Source organism: Streptopelia decaocto (assembly GCF_964273445.1).
Source record: "Streptopelia decaocto genome assembly, chromosome: 1".
In the NCBI taxonomy this organism is placed as follows: Eukaryota; Metazoa; Chordata; class Aves; order Columbiformes; family Columbidae; genus Streptopelia; species Streptopelia decaocto.
The window spans coordinates 85,188,019-85,209,006 of record NC_138663.1 but is presented as its reverse complement, the minus strand read 5'-3'; the positions used below and the strand labels follow the sequence as shown (position 1 = coordinate 85,209,006).

At 45.2% G+C, this 20,988-nt stretch overlaps 1 protein-coding gene across 2 annotated transcripts; it reads left to right on the top strand.

The window, feature by feature from the left end:
- Positions 1-10,817: 10,817 nt before the first annotated feature.
- C1S (complement C1s) lies at positions 10,818-20,814 on the top strand. 2 transcript variants are annotated; one of them, XM_082056431.1, is made up of 12 exons: positions 10,818-10,959; positions 11,399-11,463; positions 11,884-12,088; positions 14,089-14,266; positions 14,536-14,661; positions 15,334-15,533; positions 15,755-15,908; positions 16,143-16,258; positions 16,489-16,567; positions 16,820-16,957; positions 17,470-17,544; positions 19,590-20,814. In XM_082056431.1, exons 1-12 carry the CDS (start codon positions 10,942-10,944, stop codon positions 20,381-20,383), a joined length of 2,148 nt encoding a protein of 715 aa, XP_081912557.1. In that variant the 5' UTR covers positions 10,818-10,941; the 3' UTR covers positions 20,384-20,814. The 2 variants fall into 2 exon arrangements, with proteins under 2 accessions (XP_081912557.1, XP_081912558.1); XM_082056432.1 differs by lacking the exon at positions 10,818-10,959 and having other exon boundaries at positions 11,433-11,494; positions 11,966-12,088.
- Positions 20,815-20,988: the final 174 nt, after the last annotated feature.

The window sequence follows — 20,988 nt, the reverse complement described above, 5'->3', positions numbered from 1 at the left end:
TGGCTGCGCCGATCCGGCCACGCCCCCGAGTCGCCTCCGATTGGATGGTCGGTGGCAGCGGGGCAGGGCCCTGCGCTCACTAAGGCAAAGGTTACCCCGCGAGTGGGCGGTGCCGCAGAGGGCTGTCCCCGCTGGCCAATGATTGGAGAAAGCGCTTCCGAGGGCGGGGCTCGGCCCGGGAGGTGGAGGGCGGGGGCAGGCAGGCGAGGCGGAGCCCGCCTTCCCATTGGCTGTGGAGGGACACGAGAGAGCCGGGCAGGGAGGGGTAGCGGACGGGGCGGGGTAGGGGTTATTCGCGGACACGAGGCGCGTGGGGATGGTGGCGGGCGGCCAACGGTTGTGCGCGCCGCTAACCGTCGTGCCAGCGGGGCAACGGCTGGGCCAGGGGCGCTGCTTCGCTGGCCGGGGACAAGGCATCCTAGTGATCCCCCCAGTGCTGCTGGGTTCTGCTACTCCGGTGGCTGGAGGACAGACTCTGAGTGCTTGGTTCCTGTGGCCCCGAGGCACCCGCTTCACACACCAGGCATTACGGCAGCACCTGCCCTTTGCCCCGTCCCTGTGGCACCCAACTCTTTGTAGTCACCAGTTGTCTTGGCTTGCGCAACCTCGACGTTGGAGGACCTTCTCCTACGTGTGTCCCTTTGTACAGACATCCATGACTGCACCCCAAGTTCTCCTCAGCAAAAGCTTCAGGTGCAGTGGATGTGGTGCTCTTCCCCTTGTTTATGTTACCATTTTCCTGCTGTGCCATTCAGGTGGGCGATATTTCCCAAACTTAGCTGGCGGGGGCAAAAACAAAGGTTTGTATGAAAACGGACCTCTGAAGATCTTTGGTCCCAATCCCTGCTCACAAGCAGGACTCAAAGGTTGATCGGGTTGCTCAGGACACTGCCGTGGCAACTGCTGTAAATTTTCATGGGTGGAGAGCCCCCAGCCTCCCTGGGCACCTGGGCCAGTGATGAATCATGTTTTGGAGGAAGTATTTTTGTCCAGATTATACTCTGAATTGCCTCTGTTGCAAGTTATGCCCATTGTGTCTTATCCTGGGAAGGGTCTGCTCCTCCTTCATAACCACCCTTTTGGGCAGTAGCATCTATTAGATACCATTCCTTGTCAAATCTGATGGGGAGAGGGGCTGACCAGCAACATGCCCACATAGGCGTCATTTACTTAGGGGACCAGGCTAAAAACCTTACCTTCCCTTGCTGTTCTCTTTTCCAGGCTAAAAAAATCCAGATTCCTCAGTATCAGTGTTCCAGGCTCCTGTTCAGTGATCTTCCACTGGGTTTGTTCACACCTCTCTTGTGCTGCAGAGCCCATAATGAACACAGTGTGCCAAATACAACTTCATCTGTGCTATATAGAAGGAAATTATCTCTCCACCCTTAGATTTATGCTGTTCTTTGTGCCACCCAGTGTGCCATTAGCATTAGCTGCTACAAGGGTGCATCATGGGCTTATGTGCTAGGATCTTTTCTCCTGAGCTGCTCCTTAGCCCATTGTCTCCCAGCCTCTGCTGGTACATAGTATTATTCTGCCTTAGAGGCCACTCTGACCATGAGGTTACAGTATGGCTGTGGGATGGGCTCATCTGCTGGGAACAGGCCTTAGTGGGCATGGGCACTTCAACAGACACTTTAAATGAGGTGATTTTTCTCTTCCTTCCCCTGCCCCATTGTGGCAAAGGCACAGATCAGAGAAGGAAGAGGAAAGAGTCTTGAAAGAGCAGTTTTGCTTTGCAGCAGAAGATGGAGAAAGTGCAGATAGTAGAATAGATAAGGAATTAATGAAGAAATGGTTTGACAGAAACCTCACAAAGTTCAGAAAAACAAATGCACCTGACATAACATGTGGCTTAACATGGGGCTAAGGAAGAACAGAGCCAGAGGTCTACAGTGAATCAGCAAGAAGCAATGGTCTCAGGCTGCCACAAAGGAAATTTCAGTTGGACCAAAGGGAGCTTCACAATGGGAACAGGTGCTTAGAGAGGCTAGGAAATCTTCAGCCTTGGAAATGTTCATAAGATGCCTGGATAAGGCCCCAAGGCTCACAGAAAGTGAGAAAAATTGAAATGAAGAGTAATCAGTGCAGCAAGGAAGTGCATGAAGAAGGGGAGATCTTAGCCTTGACCTCCAGAAGTCCCTTGAAGGCAGTGTAAGGTGCCAAGTGGCAAGTCAAGATGGTTAGTAAGAGTTCAACCCCCATCCTCGGATAGCTGACTTCATCAGGTTAGAATTAACAAATTGATTACTGTGTTTGTTCACCCTAGCTGGTCACTGTTTGCCAAACATTTTACGAAGTCCAAAGAATGACTGAATATCAATTTCTCATTTCCATGTTTAATTGGCCAGTTTCCTAAGTAAATGAGCCCTATGTGAGCATGCTGACCCTCTGTCCCTCCCCCGATCGTATCTGATAAGGAATGGGCATCTTAAACTTCTTTGTTTGTAGAATTTTCATGAAAATGGAAAGCCAAATTGGAGAGAGAACATAAAAAAGCAATTGGAGATTTAGCATCACCGCTGAAGGAATCCACTCCATAATCAAGCTTCCTCCGACTTTTGATACAATCAAATTATCTCACAGATTTAACAGGTCTGGGGTTATAAGCTCTTAAAAACTGTATCCTGCTTGACTATGCTGTGTCTGACCACTACAGATGTGACCATCCAGCCAATTTCTCTTCCGCCAAACAGTCCACCCATCAAAACCATACCTCTCCCATTTAGAGAGAAGGATGTTGTGAGGGACCATGTCAAAGGCTTTACAGAAGTCCAGATAGATGACATCTGTAGCTCTTCCTTTGTTCACTGGTGTATTTACTCCATTGTAGAAGGCCACTAGGTTGGTCAGGTGGGACTTGCCCTTGGTGAAGCCATGCTGGCTGTCTCAAATCACCTCCCTATCCTCCATGTGCCTTAGCACAGCTTCCAGGAGGATCTGTTCCATGATCTTCCCAGGCACAGAGGTGATGCTGACAGGTTGTTAGTTCCCAGGGTCCTCCTTTCTACCCTTTTTAAAAATGGGTGCAATGTTCCTGTTTTTCCAGCCACCAGGGACTTCGCCTGACTGCCATGACTTCGCAAATATCATGGAGAGGGGCTTGGCAACTACATCAGCCAGTTCCCTCAGGACCCTGGGATGCATCTCATCAGGTCCCATAGATTTATGGTTCAGGTCCCGTAACTGGTCACAAACCTGATCTTCTCTTACAGTGGGAGGGACCTTGTTCCCCAGTACCCTTCTTGCAGTTCATCTGCTCGGGAAGTGTGGGAAGAGAGCTTGCCAATGAAGAATGAGGCAAAGAAGTTGTTGAGTACCTCAGCCTTCTCCTTGTTCATTGTTGCCAGTTTGCCAGTCTTGCTTGTCAGGGAGGACACACTTTCTTTGACCTTCTTTTCTGGATCATGTGCAGAAGCCCTTCTTGTTATTCTTTGTGTCTCTTGCCAAGTTCAGCTCCAGCTGTGCCTTGGCCTTCCTGACCCCATCTCTGCACAACCAGGCAGTGTCCCTATACTCTTCCTGGGATACCTGTCCCTGCTTCCACCGCCTGTGCATTTCCTTCTTGCCCTTTACTTTGACCAGCAGGTCTCAAATCAACCACCTCTTGCCTTCCTTACCCAATTTCTTACACCTGAGGATCAAGAGATTTCTTGTGCTTTATGGAAAGTGTCCTTAAAGATCTGTCAGCTCTGTTCTGCTCCCTTGTCCCTGAGAACAGTTTCCCAGGGGGTCTTGCTGACCAGCTCCTCGAAGAGCCGGAAGTTGGCTTTCCTAAAATTCAGCATCCTGACTTCACTCTTCGCCCATTCCACATCCCTCAGGACTGTGATCTCCATGTGCACATGATCACTGCAGCTCAGGCTGCCTCCAATCTTGACATCACCAGTTAGCTCACTTGCGTTAGTGACCATCAGGTCCGGTATCGCATCTCCCCTGGTACGGCTGTCTGTTACCTGGCTTAGGAAGTTATCCTCAATGCACTCCAGGAGTCTCTTGCATTGCCTACAGCTCACCGTTTGACTTTCCCAGCAGATGTTGGGTGGTTGAAATCCCCCAGCAAGACAAGAGCCTGTGAGTGTAACGACTCCTGTAGCTGGAGTAAGCAGGCTTTGTCAGTAGGATCCCCTGGATTAGGTGGCCTGTAGTAGATACCAAATACAAGGTTCCCTTTGTTGCCTTGGTCTTTGAATCTTACCCTTAAGCTTTCAACCTGCTCATGGCTATTCCTCAGGGACACCTCTTCACACTTTATCCATCTCTTGATGTAGAAAGGAACCCCTCCACCCTTCCTTCCTTGCCTATTCCTTCTGAACAGCCTGTAGCTATCGATAGTCACACTCTAGTCATGGGATCCATTCCACCAAGTTTCAGTAATGGCCACTAGGTCATTGTTATAATTTTATTAAAAGTCCATGAAAAAGTTAAGAAATGATGAGAACATTCATGTAAGAAAGGTCCACTGAGGACATATAAAAAAGAAGATACACATACAACTGGCTCAGTAAGTCTCTGTGCTTTAGATAGCCAAAAATTGGGGAATATAGCAGGGAAATATCAGTATATGCTTGCCTCTTTCCTTAGACCTTCACATGTGCCTTCCCCTTCCCTCATCCTTCCCTTTCTCTTCTCATCCCCTTTAAGTTTAGATCATGCCTGAAGGATTACTTGGATTCTGTGGGCAATAGACTTGCTTTGAGGGTCAGGCTGTAACCTGGCACCAACCACACCACCGTTGCTGTGGCCACTGGTACTATATTGGGCTTGCCATGAGGGCTTGTAGTGCTGGGCTTAGTTTTCCACATGCACTAGTACATCTGCCCAAGGAAACCTCTGTCTCCTGGCAGAAAAGCTCCTTCTGCTTTTGAAAAGTCAAGGTGCTCCATCTGGTTTTGGAGGCCACATTCGTAGCAGCAAAAATGTCTTTGGACCACAGTCTCTCTCAGTTGGTATCCTTTCATAGACCTTCAGCAGTCCATCCACAACTCTGACCTGAGTTTGCACAAAAAGGGAGCGTTAGAGGCTGTATGCTGGGCTGGACAAAATTCTGGTCTATGTCCCTTGTGTTCTGGAATAGCTCAGGAAAAAAATCCATGATACTCATTTTGTGTGAAGAGTAATTTATTTGAAATGTCCAATATTTGCAAAATAATTTTCTAAAATACTGTACTATTTAAATACGCTTGTGGTCAATTAGCTACGTGTATAGTGAGTCAGAGTGCATGTGAACTTTTAGACATTTCATTCTGTAATTTATTGTTGTCAGAGAAGGATTTCAGAAGCAGCATCTGCTCCTGAGATTGCCTAACAATTTCCATTGTGAGATTCTGTTTTCAGTTGCTTGAACTATTACTATATTTGACCTGTTTAGATTAAATACTAGATAGCCACTTCAGGTTAGAGCGTAGTAGCTGTTTTTGAGACTCAGATCACGATGAGTACCATTATTTTTCTTTTTTTTTCCTTTGTGTGTTGTTGGTTTTTTTTTGTTTTGTTTTTGTTTTTGTTTCTTTGTTTTTTAATAATCAGGGCAGTGCTATGCTTGGGAGGAAGGGATGTCCCAAAAAATATTTACTGTCCCCAAGATATACCGTGATTTCATGACATTACATTGGTATTAGTGTGAAACTTGAAGTTCACATGAGCCTCAGTGTGGCAACATGGGAGTGTAGCTGCTGAAGCTTCTGCAAATTCATTTTTATTGACTGTGTTCAAGTGGTTCATGCAGCTTTCCCACAGACCACAGCTGCACAAAGCTGCACAAAGTTCTTCAAGAGCTCTTGCAGGACTTTCCTTCAAGGACCATTTCTTCTACACTGATTAACTGAAACAGGACCTTGTTCCCTGCCTTGCTGGTGCCTCTTCTCCCAGGCAGGCACAGGAGGAGCTTGTCCTGATTGAAATGGCCACGGGAGAGGAGCTTGCTACTAGGGGCAAAGTAACTATCTGGAGAGCAGGTGAGACTGCAGCTTAGGGTTGAACGCTAATGGGGAAGAGGAAAATACTGGAAAAACAAGAGTCAAGGGAAGAGAACAAAGCACGCAGGAAAGAAATAACCACCAGCAAGACAGGGAGTACAGAGGGAGGGTGACTGCTTGGAATGAGAGGCAGGGGAACACATGAAAGTAAGTTTTCATTAAAAGGATGAATAGGAGACCTTGGAGCCAGCAGGGAAAAAAGTCATGAATGAGTGAATGACAACCCAGAGAGAGCTGGAGAAACTGGGACTTGGCGGATGTTTAAGATGGGGAGGGGATGGTATGCTTGAAAAAAATTCACGTTTTCCGTGAGGATATTATTGCACAAATAAATGTGATGTCCGAACCTGTTTTTCAGACACTGCCGGCTCCGTTCCCCGGGCCCCCTCCACGAAATTAGGGAGAGGCAGTTCATGCCCCGTGTTTTCAAGTGGTATGAGCTCGGACACAACGCGGCCGAAACTCGAGGCGCTGGCTGGTGTCACCCGGGGGGTCAGGAAGCCCTGCTACCCAGCTACACTCATTTTGTCGCTGGGGGCGGGGCGGGTCAGCCCTCCAGGGCTGCGCCCCTCCCGCCCTCGCCGGCTGCGCGGGCTCCGCCAGTCTCTGCTGCCACCTCTCGGTGCCGCCGGGACTGGCGGGACCGCCGCAGCGGGCGGCCCTCGGCGGCGGGCTGGGAGGAGCAGGCAGCAGATCATCGCCCGTAGCTGCGGTTCCGATGGAGCCGCAGAGCCGTGGTCGTCACTCGTGGTGTAGCAGGAGCGGCTGGTGCGTCTGAGGAAGCAAGAGCTTCTCGTCACTCCTCCTGGCCCATGCCAGCCGTCTCCTGGAAGTTACTGGTCCTGCTCCAGAAATGTCACGTTTCCTCTTGCAGCAGCTGCTCTGCTCCTGCAGTTTACAGCCTTGTGGTTTAAAGTAAGCCAAAGTGTTTAGAAACATTTTACTCTAATAGACAAAACTTTAAACTGTTCCTCTTCAGCCACTGGCTCGCTGCTGGTGAGGCCATGTGTGCAGTGAGGATGGACATCCCTAGGAAGATCATGGCAGAACCCATGCCAGTTGACCCATGGTGGGATATCTCCAGCTGTGAGTCAGAGCCCCTCACCTACAGGGAAAAGGTCTTAGGTGTAAACAAGACTATTCTGTTCTGTAGGTAAGGTAGTACATCAGCTGTGTAGGCATCTGTGCTTAGCAGTCACAGCCACTTGAAGCTACATCCAGGGATGTAGAGGAAGTGAGTTGAGAAGGCAGCAGGCGTCTGTGTGGTACAGTGCATGGAGCAGAATGATCCCAAGTTGCAGGTTTTAACTGGGAGGCTGTGAGAGCTTTGCATTCAGAATAAGTGCTGGAGGAAGTAAAAGATGTGAACAGACACTGGTAAAAATCCCCCTGGTATGGTGAGCAGAGGTGGAAATCAGTGGGTTATGCCAAGCAGTTCTGAACCAGAGCACAGGCAAGTTTTCCTGGGGCTTACCCAAAGCTCTGAATTTAACCACTGGCAACAAAAACAGCCTGGGTCACAAGAATGAGGCAGGGAAGTGTGGCATGCAAGAAACCCACTGAATCCTCTTATTGGCAGAATAAGAAACAGGCAAATAACTGCTAATATCTTGGAGATATTAGATCAAGGATATTTTAATTGCTACTTACATATCCTTGATTCCCTGCTGATGGATTTCACCTAGTTAATGTTATCACAGAACCACAGAATGGTTGGTGTTGGACCTCTGGAGATCATCTAGTCCAACACACCTGCTAAAGCAAGTTCAAAGTAAAGAAGTTTCTCCTTATGTTTAGATGGAACCTCCTATGCTTCAGTCTCTGCCTGTTGCTCCTCATTCTGTTATTGGGCACCACTGGGCCTCATCCTCTTGATATGCACACTTGAGATATTTATAAACATAAATATGATACATTCTCAGCCTTGTCCAGGCTGAGCAGACCCAGCTCTCTCAGCCTTTCCTTGTAAGAAAGATGCTCCAGACCCTTAATCATCTTCGTAGCCTGCCGCTGGACTGTCTCCAGTAATTCCTTGTCCTTCTTGAACTGGGGAGCCCAGAACTGGATGCAGAACTCCAGATGCAGCCTCACCAGGACAAGTGGCGGGATAGAATAACCTCCCTCGACCTGCTGGTCACACTCTTCTTAATGCACCCTAGGACACCATTGGGCTTCTTGGTCCTTGTGGGCACATTGCTGGCTCATGGTCAACCTGTTGAACACCAGGACTCCCAGGTCCTTCTCTGCAGTGCTGCTTTCCAGCAGGTCTGCCCCTAACCTGTACTGTTGCATGGGGCTATTCCTTCCCAGGTGCAGGACCCTACACTCGCCCTTGTTGAATTTCATCAGGTTCTTCTCTGCCCAGTCCTTCAGCCCTGTTCAGATCTCGCTGAATGGCAGCACAGCCTTCTGGTGTGTCAGCCCTTCCTCCCAGTTTAGTATCATCGGCAATCTTGCTGAGGGTGCACTCAGTCTCTACATCCAGGTCATTGATGAACAGGCTGAACAGGACTGTACCCAGTACTGACCCCTGGGGAACCCCACTAGCCACAAGCCTCCAACTGGACTCTGCATCATTGATCACAAACCTCTGTGCCCTGCCATCCAGCCAGTTCTCAATCCATCTCACCAAGCATTCATCCAACCTGCACTTCCTGAGGTTGCCTATGAAGATGTTGTGGGAGACAGTGTCAAAGCCATGCTGAAGTTAAGGTGGACAGCATCTACTGCTCTCCCCTTGTCTACCCAGTCAGTCATACCATCATAGAAAGATATCAGGTTTGTCAGGTTATATTTTCTCTCTTGATATTTGCTCCCTTTGTTTTATGCACTGACTCAGTATTTCCAGATGAGAAATCATGGCTTTTCTTAAGAGTTCAGGAAAAACGTTTTTTCTCCCAACTTCCTGGAGGAAGAAAAGCCAGTCAAGCCTATTCTAGATGGTAATTTTATGAAAACAGGAGCACTATTGTTCTTCATATCATCTGGCAGAAAGGTTACAGCCATGCAGCTTTGAGTCATCTTAAGAAAAGTTTTGTCTTATGCAAATCAGGAAAAATAGTATGTGGTCATGTAATTTAGGAGAATGTGTGTGCCTCTGAGCAGAATTATATTGCATTGGCAAACTTAACGTTATCATTTATTAACCTTAGTGTCATGATTTTGCCTCTTTTAAATTATTATTTTAATATAATTTCTGACATAGTTTCAGTGAATTGTAAAATATACTACCTAGCTGTTTCATCTTATGAATCATAAAAACCATACAGATCTAGGCAAATGCAATCAAATGCTGCATTCAGTGTAAATATGTACATCAATATCACTGATCTTCTGCATAAATAGTTATCATTATGTAGGTATGTGCCCAGGTAAAATGCAGCTACCTTTTTATTTAACTAACTTCAGAAATATTTTTCTTAATTAACAGGTATATGTCTTCTAAAGAATTATTAATACACACACACAAATTAATTTACCACTGCTACAGACAAGTTGAGTCAGGTTTATATGAAAATATACTATTCCCTTGCAATGAAATGACATGCATAATATATCAGCCCACATTCATTTTACTTCTGCCATGCACATTTAAAAATATGATTGTGACTTGAAGAGTTACTGGCAGGATCTTTACTGTGCCCAGTTTGGAGGAGAAAACATCTCCCCATGATTTGCTGTGTATCTTTCAGCACTGTTTTCCTGGTTCTCAAAATTCCAGTTAGAAACATCAAGTTGTGCTTCCAAGAGACATCAGAAGTAAGATGACATGCTGTTTTCTTTCTCTTTCCATTTTCAATTTGACAAAGAAAACAGGCTAGGCGTGTTCTTAAGTAAAGCCTTTATCCTGGCTACAATGAAGTCAGTTATGACTCATCTGTAGGTGTTTCTCTCCCTTGAGTCTTTACTAACACACTTTGCCTATGGCCTGTTGAAACTTCCACAATGTTTTTCCTTGCTAAAACAAACCCTGAAGTGTGCTGTGCTGATTATAAAGGGTAGAGGTTTTAATGGAGTTTTACATTTTCATTTATAGTCCAGTCCCAGTGTAGCTGGTCTGTGAGGAGGATGGGTTTTCTAGAGTATTAGTGACAGGTATTTTAGCTTGTATGGTGGCATTTTGGTCTTGGCTTGGATTAATGGTCCTACCTGGAATAAGTCTTAAAATTCCCTTCCATAAGGGTCTTAGATCTAATTTGCTCCAGGCTGAAGTCTGACAAACAGTTGCTCTTACATTAAGTTCATTTGGTAAATAAAGACGTAGTTAAGACTCTTTAGTCAAGTTCTTACTTAGAGGAGTGTTCTCGTAACAAAAAACAGCAAAACAATGCACTCTTACTCCTGCTGGTGGCCTCAGAGAGGCACAACATTGAATAGACCACTCTCTCTATATATAGCTTGGTTGGTTGGTTTGTTTGTTTTCCCCTTAAAAAAGGGTCTCTGAAGCATCAGGTGAGGAGCAGTGGCAGCAGCACTGTGGCAACCAGGTTGCAGTAACAGAGTGGACCACACAAAATGGTCTCTGGACAGGATGTTTGAACAGTGTTTTCCATGCAGAAGCATTTTACCAGTTCCAACATGGACTCTTTCTTACACCCTTTGGATTCTCTTCCTAACTTTTAAAAGGGAGACAGAAGAGCAGGAGAGGAAAGGCAGCCAAAAACTCTGTTATCCTCCCTTTTCCCAAAAGTCATCTGATTTCCCGAAAATGCCTAATACAGACCAGATCTGCATGCTCCCCCGCACAGCCTGAGGCAACAGGATTGTGCAATTTCTGGAAATTCCCTTTCCAGGCAAAAGCCGGCAGGCCCAGCATCGCACCCCAGTGCGGAGGTTGGGAAGCTGCATCCCACAGGTAGAGGGTGCTGCGATATTGCAAATTAGGGGTGCATTTGGAGGAGTGTGTTAACAGGAAGAAAAAAGAGAACGAGAAAAGTGAAGGGAAGAGAGAAGAAAACCAGACATGAACTGGGAAGAGAAGGTAAATATTGCAAGCCTTAGAAATGGGAAAGGAAAATCTTCCTGAGCGTTACTGTCTGACAGCTAGAAGAGTCAGGACAAACTGCTCCCCAACCCCAAGGTCTTAGCATGATTTTTGAGGTGCTAGGAAGAATGGATTGGGTACCCTGGGAGGGTGGATGTGCTTTCTGTTTTAATTTGCTGTGCACCAGCATGGTGTTTGGAGACACCATGTGAATACCAAGATAGAGATAATCTCTCAATTTTGTCAGTACAGAGCCCAGCACCCCTTCTTGATGATTGGGGTTGCTGTATGCAGAAAGGAACAAAGATATAAATGTACTTTTCAGGAAAAACATTTACGTGCTCTCCAGAAGCTGGGGGTTTAGGGTCTTTGACCTGCTTTGCAGACATGCAGGAGCACAGGTAACATTAATCAATCACATTGATTTTTGTCCCAGATCATAACTCTAAAGTCCAATTCCTGCAAGTTCTCAGAAAGGAAGATCTGCTTTTTCCACATGCGGTGAGTTATTGAATCTCCAAGGGGAACTCAGGTTTGTTAATAATTTAATTTTTTAAATTATGTGTTTTTCCTGTAGTACTGTACTGATTCTTAAATCTGAATGCATCTGTAGCCTCCAGAACAAGGCAGTTAAGTAGGGAATACCAGTTAAGACACTTGTGATCAACTCCTGTAGTGTTACCAGCTCTTACAGAGCTGGAGAGGAGCAGGGAGCATGACTGACGTTGTGCTCTTTCTGTGTGAAAGGCTACAGGAGAAAGACAAGCCCCACACAGCTGCAGTGTTGGTCATTAAAACTTCAAAGCCAGGAGCTATGCTGCATGCTCTGTACAGCCAAAGACTAGCTTTTTCACTAGGGACTGTGTGCGTATGTGGACAGACAAGACTACTGCAATGTCATTTTCTTTCCTCTTTTCTCAGGTACCTTATCTTCTTCTGTCTCCCTGTCTGGACTGATTCAGCCTCCATGTATGGTGAGATCTTGTCACCCAATTATCCTCAGGTGTATCCAAATGATGTGCAGAAATCTTGGGAAATCCAAGTCCCTTCAGGATATGGCATTCGCCTTTATTTCACCCATATGGATCTTGAACCATCGCAGAACTGCGAATATGACTTTGTGAAGGTACTGTCCCCCATTCTCAAGTGAGAAAAAGACAAGAAGGTGGGTTAGAGCACAGAACAGCAAAGCTGTGTACAAAGCTTATGGCTGGAAGAGGAGATATTAATAGACACAGTCTTCCTGTTCTGAGCTCCAGGAAGCCCAAATAGCCTAGTGTGTTTGCATGAGCAGTCACTGAATTGAGTTTGCTTCATAATCACATGGGCATTGTCTGCCAACTAACTATCCCATCTATACCTGCCTCCCCATGTTTCTTCTGTATTCATAGGAAAAGCCTTCCTAGCCATCACTGACACCTCCTTATTGTCAGGCATATTCTTAGCCAGTGAACCATAAGTATAAAGGCACCATTTTCTTAGGGCATTGCTTTTCTGTCCATGAAATTATTCAGCATTAATCCATGAGTGGACATAGATGATTTAATGCAATCAGGAAGTGATTGGAAATAATGAAGGTTAAAAACCATCAAGAGATGGTATTCATAGTGGGCACTCAGATGAAGCGCTGTGGTCCATTGCACCACAGTTTTCTATGATCTACACACCACAGATTTCTTTAAACTTAGAGACCCACTAGCTCTGCTCCATGCTGTCCCACAAGGCACAAAAGCTCAAGTATTTCCACACAAACAGAAAGAAGACCATCCTATCCTGCAATAGCTATGTGTGAAAAGGGGCAGTAAGATCGGGTGTAGCACCAGAAAGAGACCTTGCAGAAGGACCAAAATGGGACATTAGATTGGATGTGCTCTGCTGGGAGCTATAAGAACATGTGTCCTTTTGCAATAAACCAATGAACCTGTTGGACTGTTTTGCAGACTGTCAGTCATTTGCTTTGCCATTTTGAACCATGGTGTTGATTTTTTTTATACAAGTGGGCCAGAAGATGTTAACTTCCTGGATTGATTTGTATCTGAGAAATTAAGACAGGGACATGGCAACTCTGTCTGTACATACAGACTGGGGAACAAGCTACTGGGGAGCAGCTCCGCGGAGAGGGATCTGGGGGTTCTGGTTGACAGCAAGTTGAACATGAGCCAACAGTGTGTCCTGGCAGCCAAGAGGGCCAACTATGTCCTGGGGTGCATCAGGCACAGCATTGCCAGCCGGGCAAGGGAGGTGATTGTCCTGCTCTGCTCTGCATTGGTGCAGCCTCACCTGGAGCACTGTGTGCAGTTCTGGGCACCACAGGATAAAAAGGATATAAAGCTACTGGAGAGTGTCCAGAAGAGGGCTACAAAGTTGGTGAAGGGTTTGGAGAGAAAGCTGTATGTGGAATGGCTAAAGTCACTTGATCTGTTCAGCCTGAAGAAGAGGAGACTGAGGGGAGACCTCATGGTGGCTACAGCTTCCTCACAAAGGGAGGAGGAGGGGCAGTCACCGATGTCTTCCCTCTGGTGGTCAATGACAGAACCAGAGGGAATGGCAGGAAGATGTGCCAGGGGAGGTTTAAATTGGACATTAGGAAAAGGTTCTTCCCCCAGATGGTGGTGGAGCACTGGAACAGGCTCCCCAGGGAAGTGTCACAGCCCCAAGCCTGACAGTGTTCAAGAAGAGACTGGACAACACCCTCAGACACATGGTGTGAATTTTGGGGTTGTCATATGCAGGGACAGGAGTTGGACTTGATGATCCTTGTAGGTCACTTCTAACTCAGGACATTCTATGATTCTATGATAGGTATTTCACACTTGGGAAGTCAGTAGCAGGAAACACTCCTCTTATGTCTTATAAACATAATGAAATTGGTTGTCTAGGGGCTCCATTCAGCTGTGCCTTGGCTGGCTGTCTTCCACCCTCAACCAGCTTGGTGGATGACACAGCAGCCTTGGTCCCTCCTGGCAACTATGTGACATAGCTGTGCTCTGGTAGATCTACCTGAATGTTGTGAGAAATGCATGCAATTAGGAGCCTTTGGTTAGCCACTTGTAAGCTGAAAGACTCAAGTGTTGGTATTATACGTATTCCAGTAATGAGAGAACACCTCTTTGCATTCTTCTGCAGATTATTTCTGGTGGCCATGTTGAAGGCGTGCTTTGTGGGCGGAAGAAACCTCATGCCCCTGGCTCCTTGATTGTGGAGGAATTTCATGTCCCTTATAACACCCTCACTATGAGTTTCCAATCAGACTTTTCCAATGAGGAGCGTTTCACTGGTTTTGCAGCCTACTATGTTGCAGTGGGTAAGGTTGACACATCCTCCTCTAAATCTGTGTAGTGTCCAGGCTGTGGGGGGCAGGGGGGAAAGCTGACAAAGGGTTTTCCTTACAAGAATGCCTTGTTTAAAAGAGATGGCACCAGATGAGACTGCTTTCTACTATGGCCAGCATAAATGCTGTATTAGAGATACATTTTCCTTGTTGTCCACCAGTGTTTGTTTCACTTTCTCATCTTCCTCCTGCCCTTAGGGCCCTCTCACAATCTTGGCTGATTCATCTTTTCATACTTGCAGACTTGGATGAATGCACAGATTTTGTGGAGGAACCTTGCAGTCATTACTGTAATAATTATATTGGAGGTTACTTCTGTACCTGTCCACCAAATTATTTCCTCTATGAGGATAAGAGAACATGTGGAGGTAAGAGATCTACATGACCTGTTGTCAACAGCAAGAGTTAATTTAGACCAAGTGAGATATTGTGCATGGAAGACATTCTCTATCAACCTTCTCAACCAGTTGTGACAGATATATTTGGGGGAAAAAAATCATCCCAGTGCAAATCTGAACTGGCAGTAGACTGTGATTTGTGGAATTTGAACTAACATATTCTTAACATTCTTATTTGTGTAAAAGAATTAAGAAACTGCTAAATTACATTCTTTAAAGACTGTAATGAAGACCCTTCTTAGTGTACTGCTATTGGTGAACCTTTTAATCTCTGACAAAACAGGGCCATTCAATAAAGACACAAAAATGGCCAAGGAGCTGCTTGGCTTGAATTAAAAAAAAAAAGAAAGTTCACAAATGGTGCATGTTAAAAAGAGTTTAATATGAGGAACTGAGCATGAGAGAAAGTGGCCTAAATTGCAGGTAGAAGGTAAAAAGAAAGGCCACTAGAAGTTAAAGTCCCATGCTAATCAGATAGAGGCTGGTCCTGTTTTCAGGTTCTTGGAAAGATGCAATGTTGTGACATGGTTAATGCAGGTGACTGAGGAAACTAGAGATGTAGTGGAAGAGGGAAAGCTTGTCAGGTTCATACATGGACCATTTCCTTTCTGAATCCTATCTGTGTTCCTTCCTTAATCTCAGTGAACTGCAGTGGAAATATCTTCACTGAGCCATCAGGGGAGATTGCCAGCCCAAACTATCCCAACCAGTACCCAGAGAACTCACGTTGTGAGTACCGAGTGGTTCTGAGTCCAGGCTACTTTGTGGCATTGTCCATACGCAGCGGGGACTTCGATGTGGAACCAGCTGACTCAAAAGGGAGTTGCCACGACAGCTTAACAGTAGGTCTGGTGCTTAGGGAGAGAGCCAGGATGCTCTGAATCTCCCCTCAATCTCCTCATATTTATATCCCTGTGACTGCTTAACTTTGTTTTCAACTATATTGTCTTTTGAAGTTCTTGGGAATACATTTGAATATCTATCTATTGAATACCTATCGGACTATTTATATGAGTACATTTGGTATTTCTCATTTCTTTTTGTTTTTTTTTTATTTTCCCAGCTTGTCTCTGGAAAGCAGCATTTTGGTCCCTATTGTGGCAGCAAATTCCCAGGTCCTTCAGAAGTCAAAACTAGGAACAACATTCTTGACATAATCTTCCAGACAGACCATAAAGTACAACACAAAGGCTGGAAAATACGCTACTATGGTGATCGTGAGTAAACACTTGGGAAAGCATTCCGTCTGCTGCTGAGTTAGGGAGAGAGCTTGTCCCAGGTCAGATTCATTGCACAACAGCATGTTAACATGTTCAGAGCTGCTGGTATTGAGTATACAGAGGATGCATGTTTACTATGGAAAATAATAACTGGGGAAAAAGAATTTGAGAGCTGGAAGGAGAGTAAATCTTGAATTAGTTAATCACTGTTTTCTACCTGTCTCTTCAAAGCTGTAACCTGTCCCTCAAGTGTCATCCCCAACTCTGTTCTTGACCCAAAGAAGGACAGGTATATCTTCAAGGACATTGTGAAGGTAACATGTATTGAAGGCTACGAAATTGTAAGGGTAAGTTACATTGAAAAATTTATATTCCCTCTGGCCCTCTCAGCATCTTCTCAGCAGCTTCCCTTCAGGTGTTCTGAGCACCTTTGAGAACTCCAAGTTTTCACCACAGCTGTAGAAAATTAAAGCTTCTTACAGCCACTGCAGCATTTTGAGGACTCTCCACTGAAGTGCCTGGGTCAGCTGTGTTTCACAGCCAGTGACTTACATGGATCCTGTGTTCTTTTCCCTAGCAACGAGACAGCATCATGACTTTTCACTCCAGCTGTCAGAACGATGGTGAATGGAGCAACTCCCATTTCAGCTGTGTTCGTAAGTGACCCATCTCTCTTTTGTGGGAAGCAGACTGAAATGGAACCTTTAGGCTCTAGATCCACTATATCTCCAGATTAGAAGAACGCTGAAGGACTGGGATGTGAGCATGCTGAAGGGACAGAGGAAGTGAGCACTGATGACTGTACAGGGACAAGGAGCTGAGTGGTTCCCCATCATATAGAATAATCATATTGTTGGGTGAGGATGCCTCTTTAATTATATTTGATTGGTTTTATTTCTTCTCTACAGCTGTGAACTGTGGTGATCCCACTCTTATTGAAAATGCCCAAGCTGTATATGTCTCCGAACTTCATGAGCCTCTGTACAAAGCTGCTTTCCGGTATCAATGTGATGCACCTTACTATACCCTAAAAACTAAAGGGGATGGTAAGCACTGCCTCTACTACACAAATATATTTCTTTGATCAAAAGCCTAAGAAATGATACTGGCATCGTCATGGTGCTGGGATTATATGCCATGAGGTCAAGACTGTGAAAATGTTCTAATTGGTGTGGGGTTGCAGCAGTAGTTTTGTGTTGCCTTTGTGTTTACTACATTCTCATAATGTCTATACTTGGGCTGTTGACCTTAAATGCAAGTCTTCTCCCCATTTGCCTGGTGTGTGAACTATGGAGATTTTTGTCACATCTAGCACAGATTTCTGGTGGAGAATCAAAGGACTCAAGAAATCTATTAGATGAGGCCCTTCCAAAATAGGGGCAGAAGCACCCTGGTGGGGTGGTGTACTTCTAGGGAGAGCTCAGCAATGTTTACCAAGCTGCGCTTGCTTTGGAAAGCAAGGAGAAGGTTAATATATCATCTTATACAATAATACTATTTACACTCTCTTCATCTTGATTGTATCCTTATGACACTATTTTTTCTTGTATTTTCCAAGGGGTGTATCGGTGCTCAGCCAGCGGAGAATGGGTCAATGAAGAGATGGGAACAAAGCTACCAAAATGTGTCCCAGGTACTACCAAACACTGTGTATATGTACACATGGCATATGAAGACCACTTCTTCTTTTATCTCTCTGTTTTTAAACTGTTAAGCCTGAATGTACAGTTGATCCTTTCTATGTTGTTTGAATCATGTTGGACAGAGCATTTCTGAAAGCTGTGGGCCTCAAAGAAAGGTCAGATGAGGCAGCAAAAAGAAAGTGGAAACAAAAGTGGGCAACATAATAAGACATCTAGTGTAACAGGACCTCTTCAAGTATCAGTGTGTGTTTCTGCACCAGTTTCCCCACCTTCAAGCATACACATTTTTAAGCTGTTCAGTGCTTTATATCTCTGTCTGTGTTGCAGGTAGCAAAGAGACTGTCAGGCCAAAAGAGATGTCCAACAATGCTGGACCTTTCTGTCTTTGGTCCCTCCCAAGCTAAACTGAGAGCTGTAGCTTCTCTTCAAACCTCTCCTGGGGTTAGTGCCCAGCTAACTAGAGATGCAGCGCTATAGGGAAAGGTCTTTCACTACTCTTACCGGAAGCCATAGCCTAAACACTTAAGGTTTAATGTCTCCCGTATTCAGCTACACTTACTGTGTCTGAAAGCTCAAGCAAGATCCTTGTCAAGGACCTTTTCATCCTCTCTTTGTGTACTTGGGAGACACTGAGGAGCAAAGTGCATGGATACTACTCCTGCTCCTGACTGCTGGTAGTTATGGCTTGCTCTTAACTTCCAGCTGATAGAGAGAATTTTAAATCCTATGTATTTTACACACTGTTCAGCTTACCCTGTTAGAGGAGACAGCAGGCCTAGGACCTGTTCACTGTTTCAAAGCTCCAAATCTTCATTGACAAAGTACAAGATCCAGCTGATGATTCAACCCTTTTAACAGCTAGCTCAGCCAGTGACTTGGACTACACAAGTGCACAGTGCAAAAGGCAAGTTGTAAGATAAAGCTCAAGGAATTTACTACCCAAGAGATGGTTACAAAGAATATAAAGCCTGACTCTTCTTCTTCGGCACACAGCAATAAAAGACAATGACAGGCAATGCGCACAAGTTGCAACAAAGGAAATTCTGACCATATATAAGGAAAAATGCTCTCCCAGAGCACTGGGAGTGTTGTCCAGAGGAACTGGCTAATCACCACCCTTGAGGATGATCAGAAGTCACCTGTCAAAGCCCCTGAGCAACCTGGCTTTGCAGTCAGGAGAGCAGGGAGAAGGGCAGTTAGGGAGGAACAGGTTGAACTAGAGACATTGCGAGGTACTTTCCAGCCTAAATCTTTCTGTGATAATATGAAGTTCTTTAACAAACTCTGCTTCATTTTAATTGGAAGCTACCTACTGCCTATAGTTTCTCAATCTCTGACTGTATGACCAAGGGTTCAATGGACACAAGGCAATGTAATAAGAAATCAATTTCCTAGCTATGTCAGAATGACCAGCCTTATTTACACCTTTAGTGCTCACATTCTGCAAAACATTACAGAACATTTTACTGAAAGAGCACGGAGCATCTCTGTACCCATAAGACCCACAGATGAGATCTCCATTAACCCAGTCCTTAAGATTTTACATACTAAAAGAATGGAGAGGAAAAATGGTAAAAAATTAGTGACAAACCTAAACACTTAACCTGAGACTATCTAGAGCTGACAAAAAGAAAATAAAGAGCAGTGTCATATTTCTAAGAACTTAAGCAAATACTTTTTGAAAGACAATCCCTTCAGCTACAGGACATAATTCAGCAAGGGAAAAGTGATAACTAGAGTGCAATTAAATTGTGAGCTTTGACATACCCAACACTGGCAGGGTGACATCTGCTTTCCAGAACAAGAATTTGAGAATTAGTATTTTCAGCCTAAATTGAATGTTGATAGTTTTTCTTGAATGTTCTTGAATTTCTCTGGGAATACTAGTTTCAAACTCTTTGACATATGATAAACATTGGTTACCAGGAGTAAAAAATGTTTTAGAGGACGCAGGAAGAAGGGACACAGAAAGAACCTCCTATTTGTAACTGCTAATTCTCCCATCTGATTCCTTTTTTTTTTCTTTTGTTTCCAGTCTGTGGGGTGCCTAGTAATCCAATCAAAGAGAAAGCAAAGATTTTTGGAGGCACCCTTGCAGAAAAGGGCAACTTTCCCTGGCAGGTGTATTTTGATTATCCAAGAGGAGCTGGTGTACTCATCTCTGAAAGATGGGTCATGACTGCAGCTCATGTGTTGGAGGGATATGACAAACCCAACATGTATGCTGGGGTAATCAATGTTGGTAGAGAATCTCTGGACCGTGAAGCCAAGCAGCTGATCCCAGAGATTTCATTCATCCACCCTGGATGGAGGCAGCAGCCCATAGAAACCAGGACGGATTTTGATAACGATATTGCATTATTGAAGTTGAGGGATCCTGTGAAGATGGGCCCAAACATCTCGACCCTCTGTCTTCCTGGTAAATCACCTGAGTATGTGCTGCAAGAAGGGACTTTGGGCTACATTGCTGGCTGGGGCCAGAGAGAGAGAGGAAGACTGCCTATTTATCTTTGGAAGGCCCAGATTCCCGTGGTGGACATGGATAAGTGCCGATCTGTGAAACCAGAGGGCTCTGCTGATTCTAGTGCTTACCGATTCACTGACAATATGATCTGTGCTGGTGGTGGCAAGGACAGCTGTAAGGGGGATAGTGGTGGAGCCTATGCCATCCAAGATCCTCTTGATGACAGACGGTATTATGTGGCGGGGCTGATCTCCTGGGGACCAAGATGTGGCACCTTTGGTCTTTACACCAAGGTAATGCATTATTTGGACTGGATTACAGAGACCATGAGCAAGCATGAGGATGCAGAAGAATGTCAGGATTAGCTCTTTCTCCTTTCAGCATAGTCACCCTTTCTAAATGTGATGGTTACATGTTTAGGCTGGCTATGATCCTATTTACTCTGTGTATGTAATGGGCCTACTCATTGTGTCTGTGCTGAGTGGAGAGTCAGAAATGTGTATCTGTCTCTCCCACTGTCATTGTTTTCTGAGAAGGGAAATTCTCTTTCTTCCACTCATAGTAGCATCAGAGGAAGATACTGTTCTGGACAAAGAGGCTCTTTCTGCTTCTCATTTTTTTCTACCCCATTTTTTCCCACTTGGAGAAGACTTAGCCATGCCCCCCACCTGACAGGAAGATTTCAATGAAGACAAGAAAGAATAATTGTTGGTTCCCAGGGCAGGTTCAGAACCTGCTTTCTGATCTATGTTATGTATTTTCTGTATTGTTCAGAATATCTAACAGGATTAAAGAATGTCCAAAGTGCCTTTTGTGCAATGTGCTATTGTGTGTGTATTGCCTTTCTTCTTCTCAGTCTAAACCTAGTTCTCCTTAAAACTTCCTAAATAAAGTGTCTAGTCACATTTTGACCCACTGCACTGCCAGCTTTTGTCACCTCTCGTGTGAGCCAACGCAGGCAGGTCACAGG

Bases quoted from the DNA above. Each gene is read 5' to 3' on its own strand.
- C1S (XM_082056431.1), top strand. The intron at 11,464-11,883 runs GTGAGTTATTGA...CTCTTTTCTCAG, and splicing joins ATCTGCTTTTTCCACATGCG to GTACCTTATCTTCTTCTGTC. The intron at 12,089-14,088 runs GTACTGTCCCCC...ATTCTTCTGCAG, and splicing joins GCGAATATGACTTTGTGAAG to ATTATTTCTGGTGGCCATGT.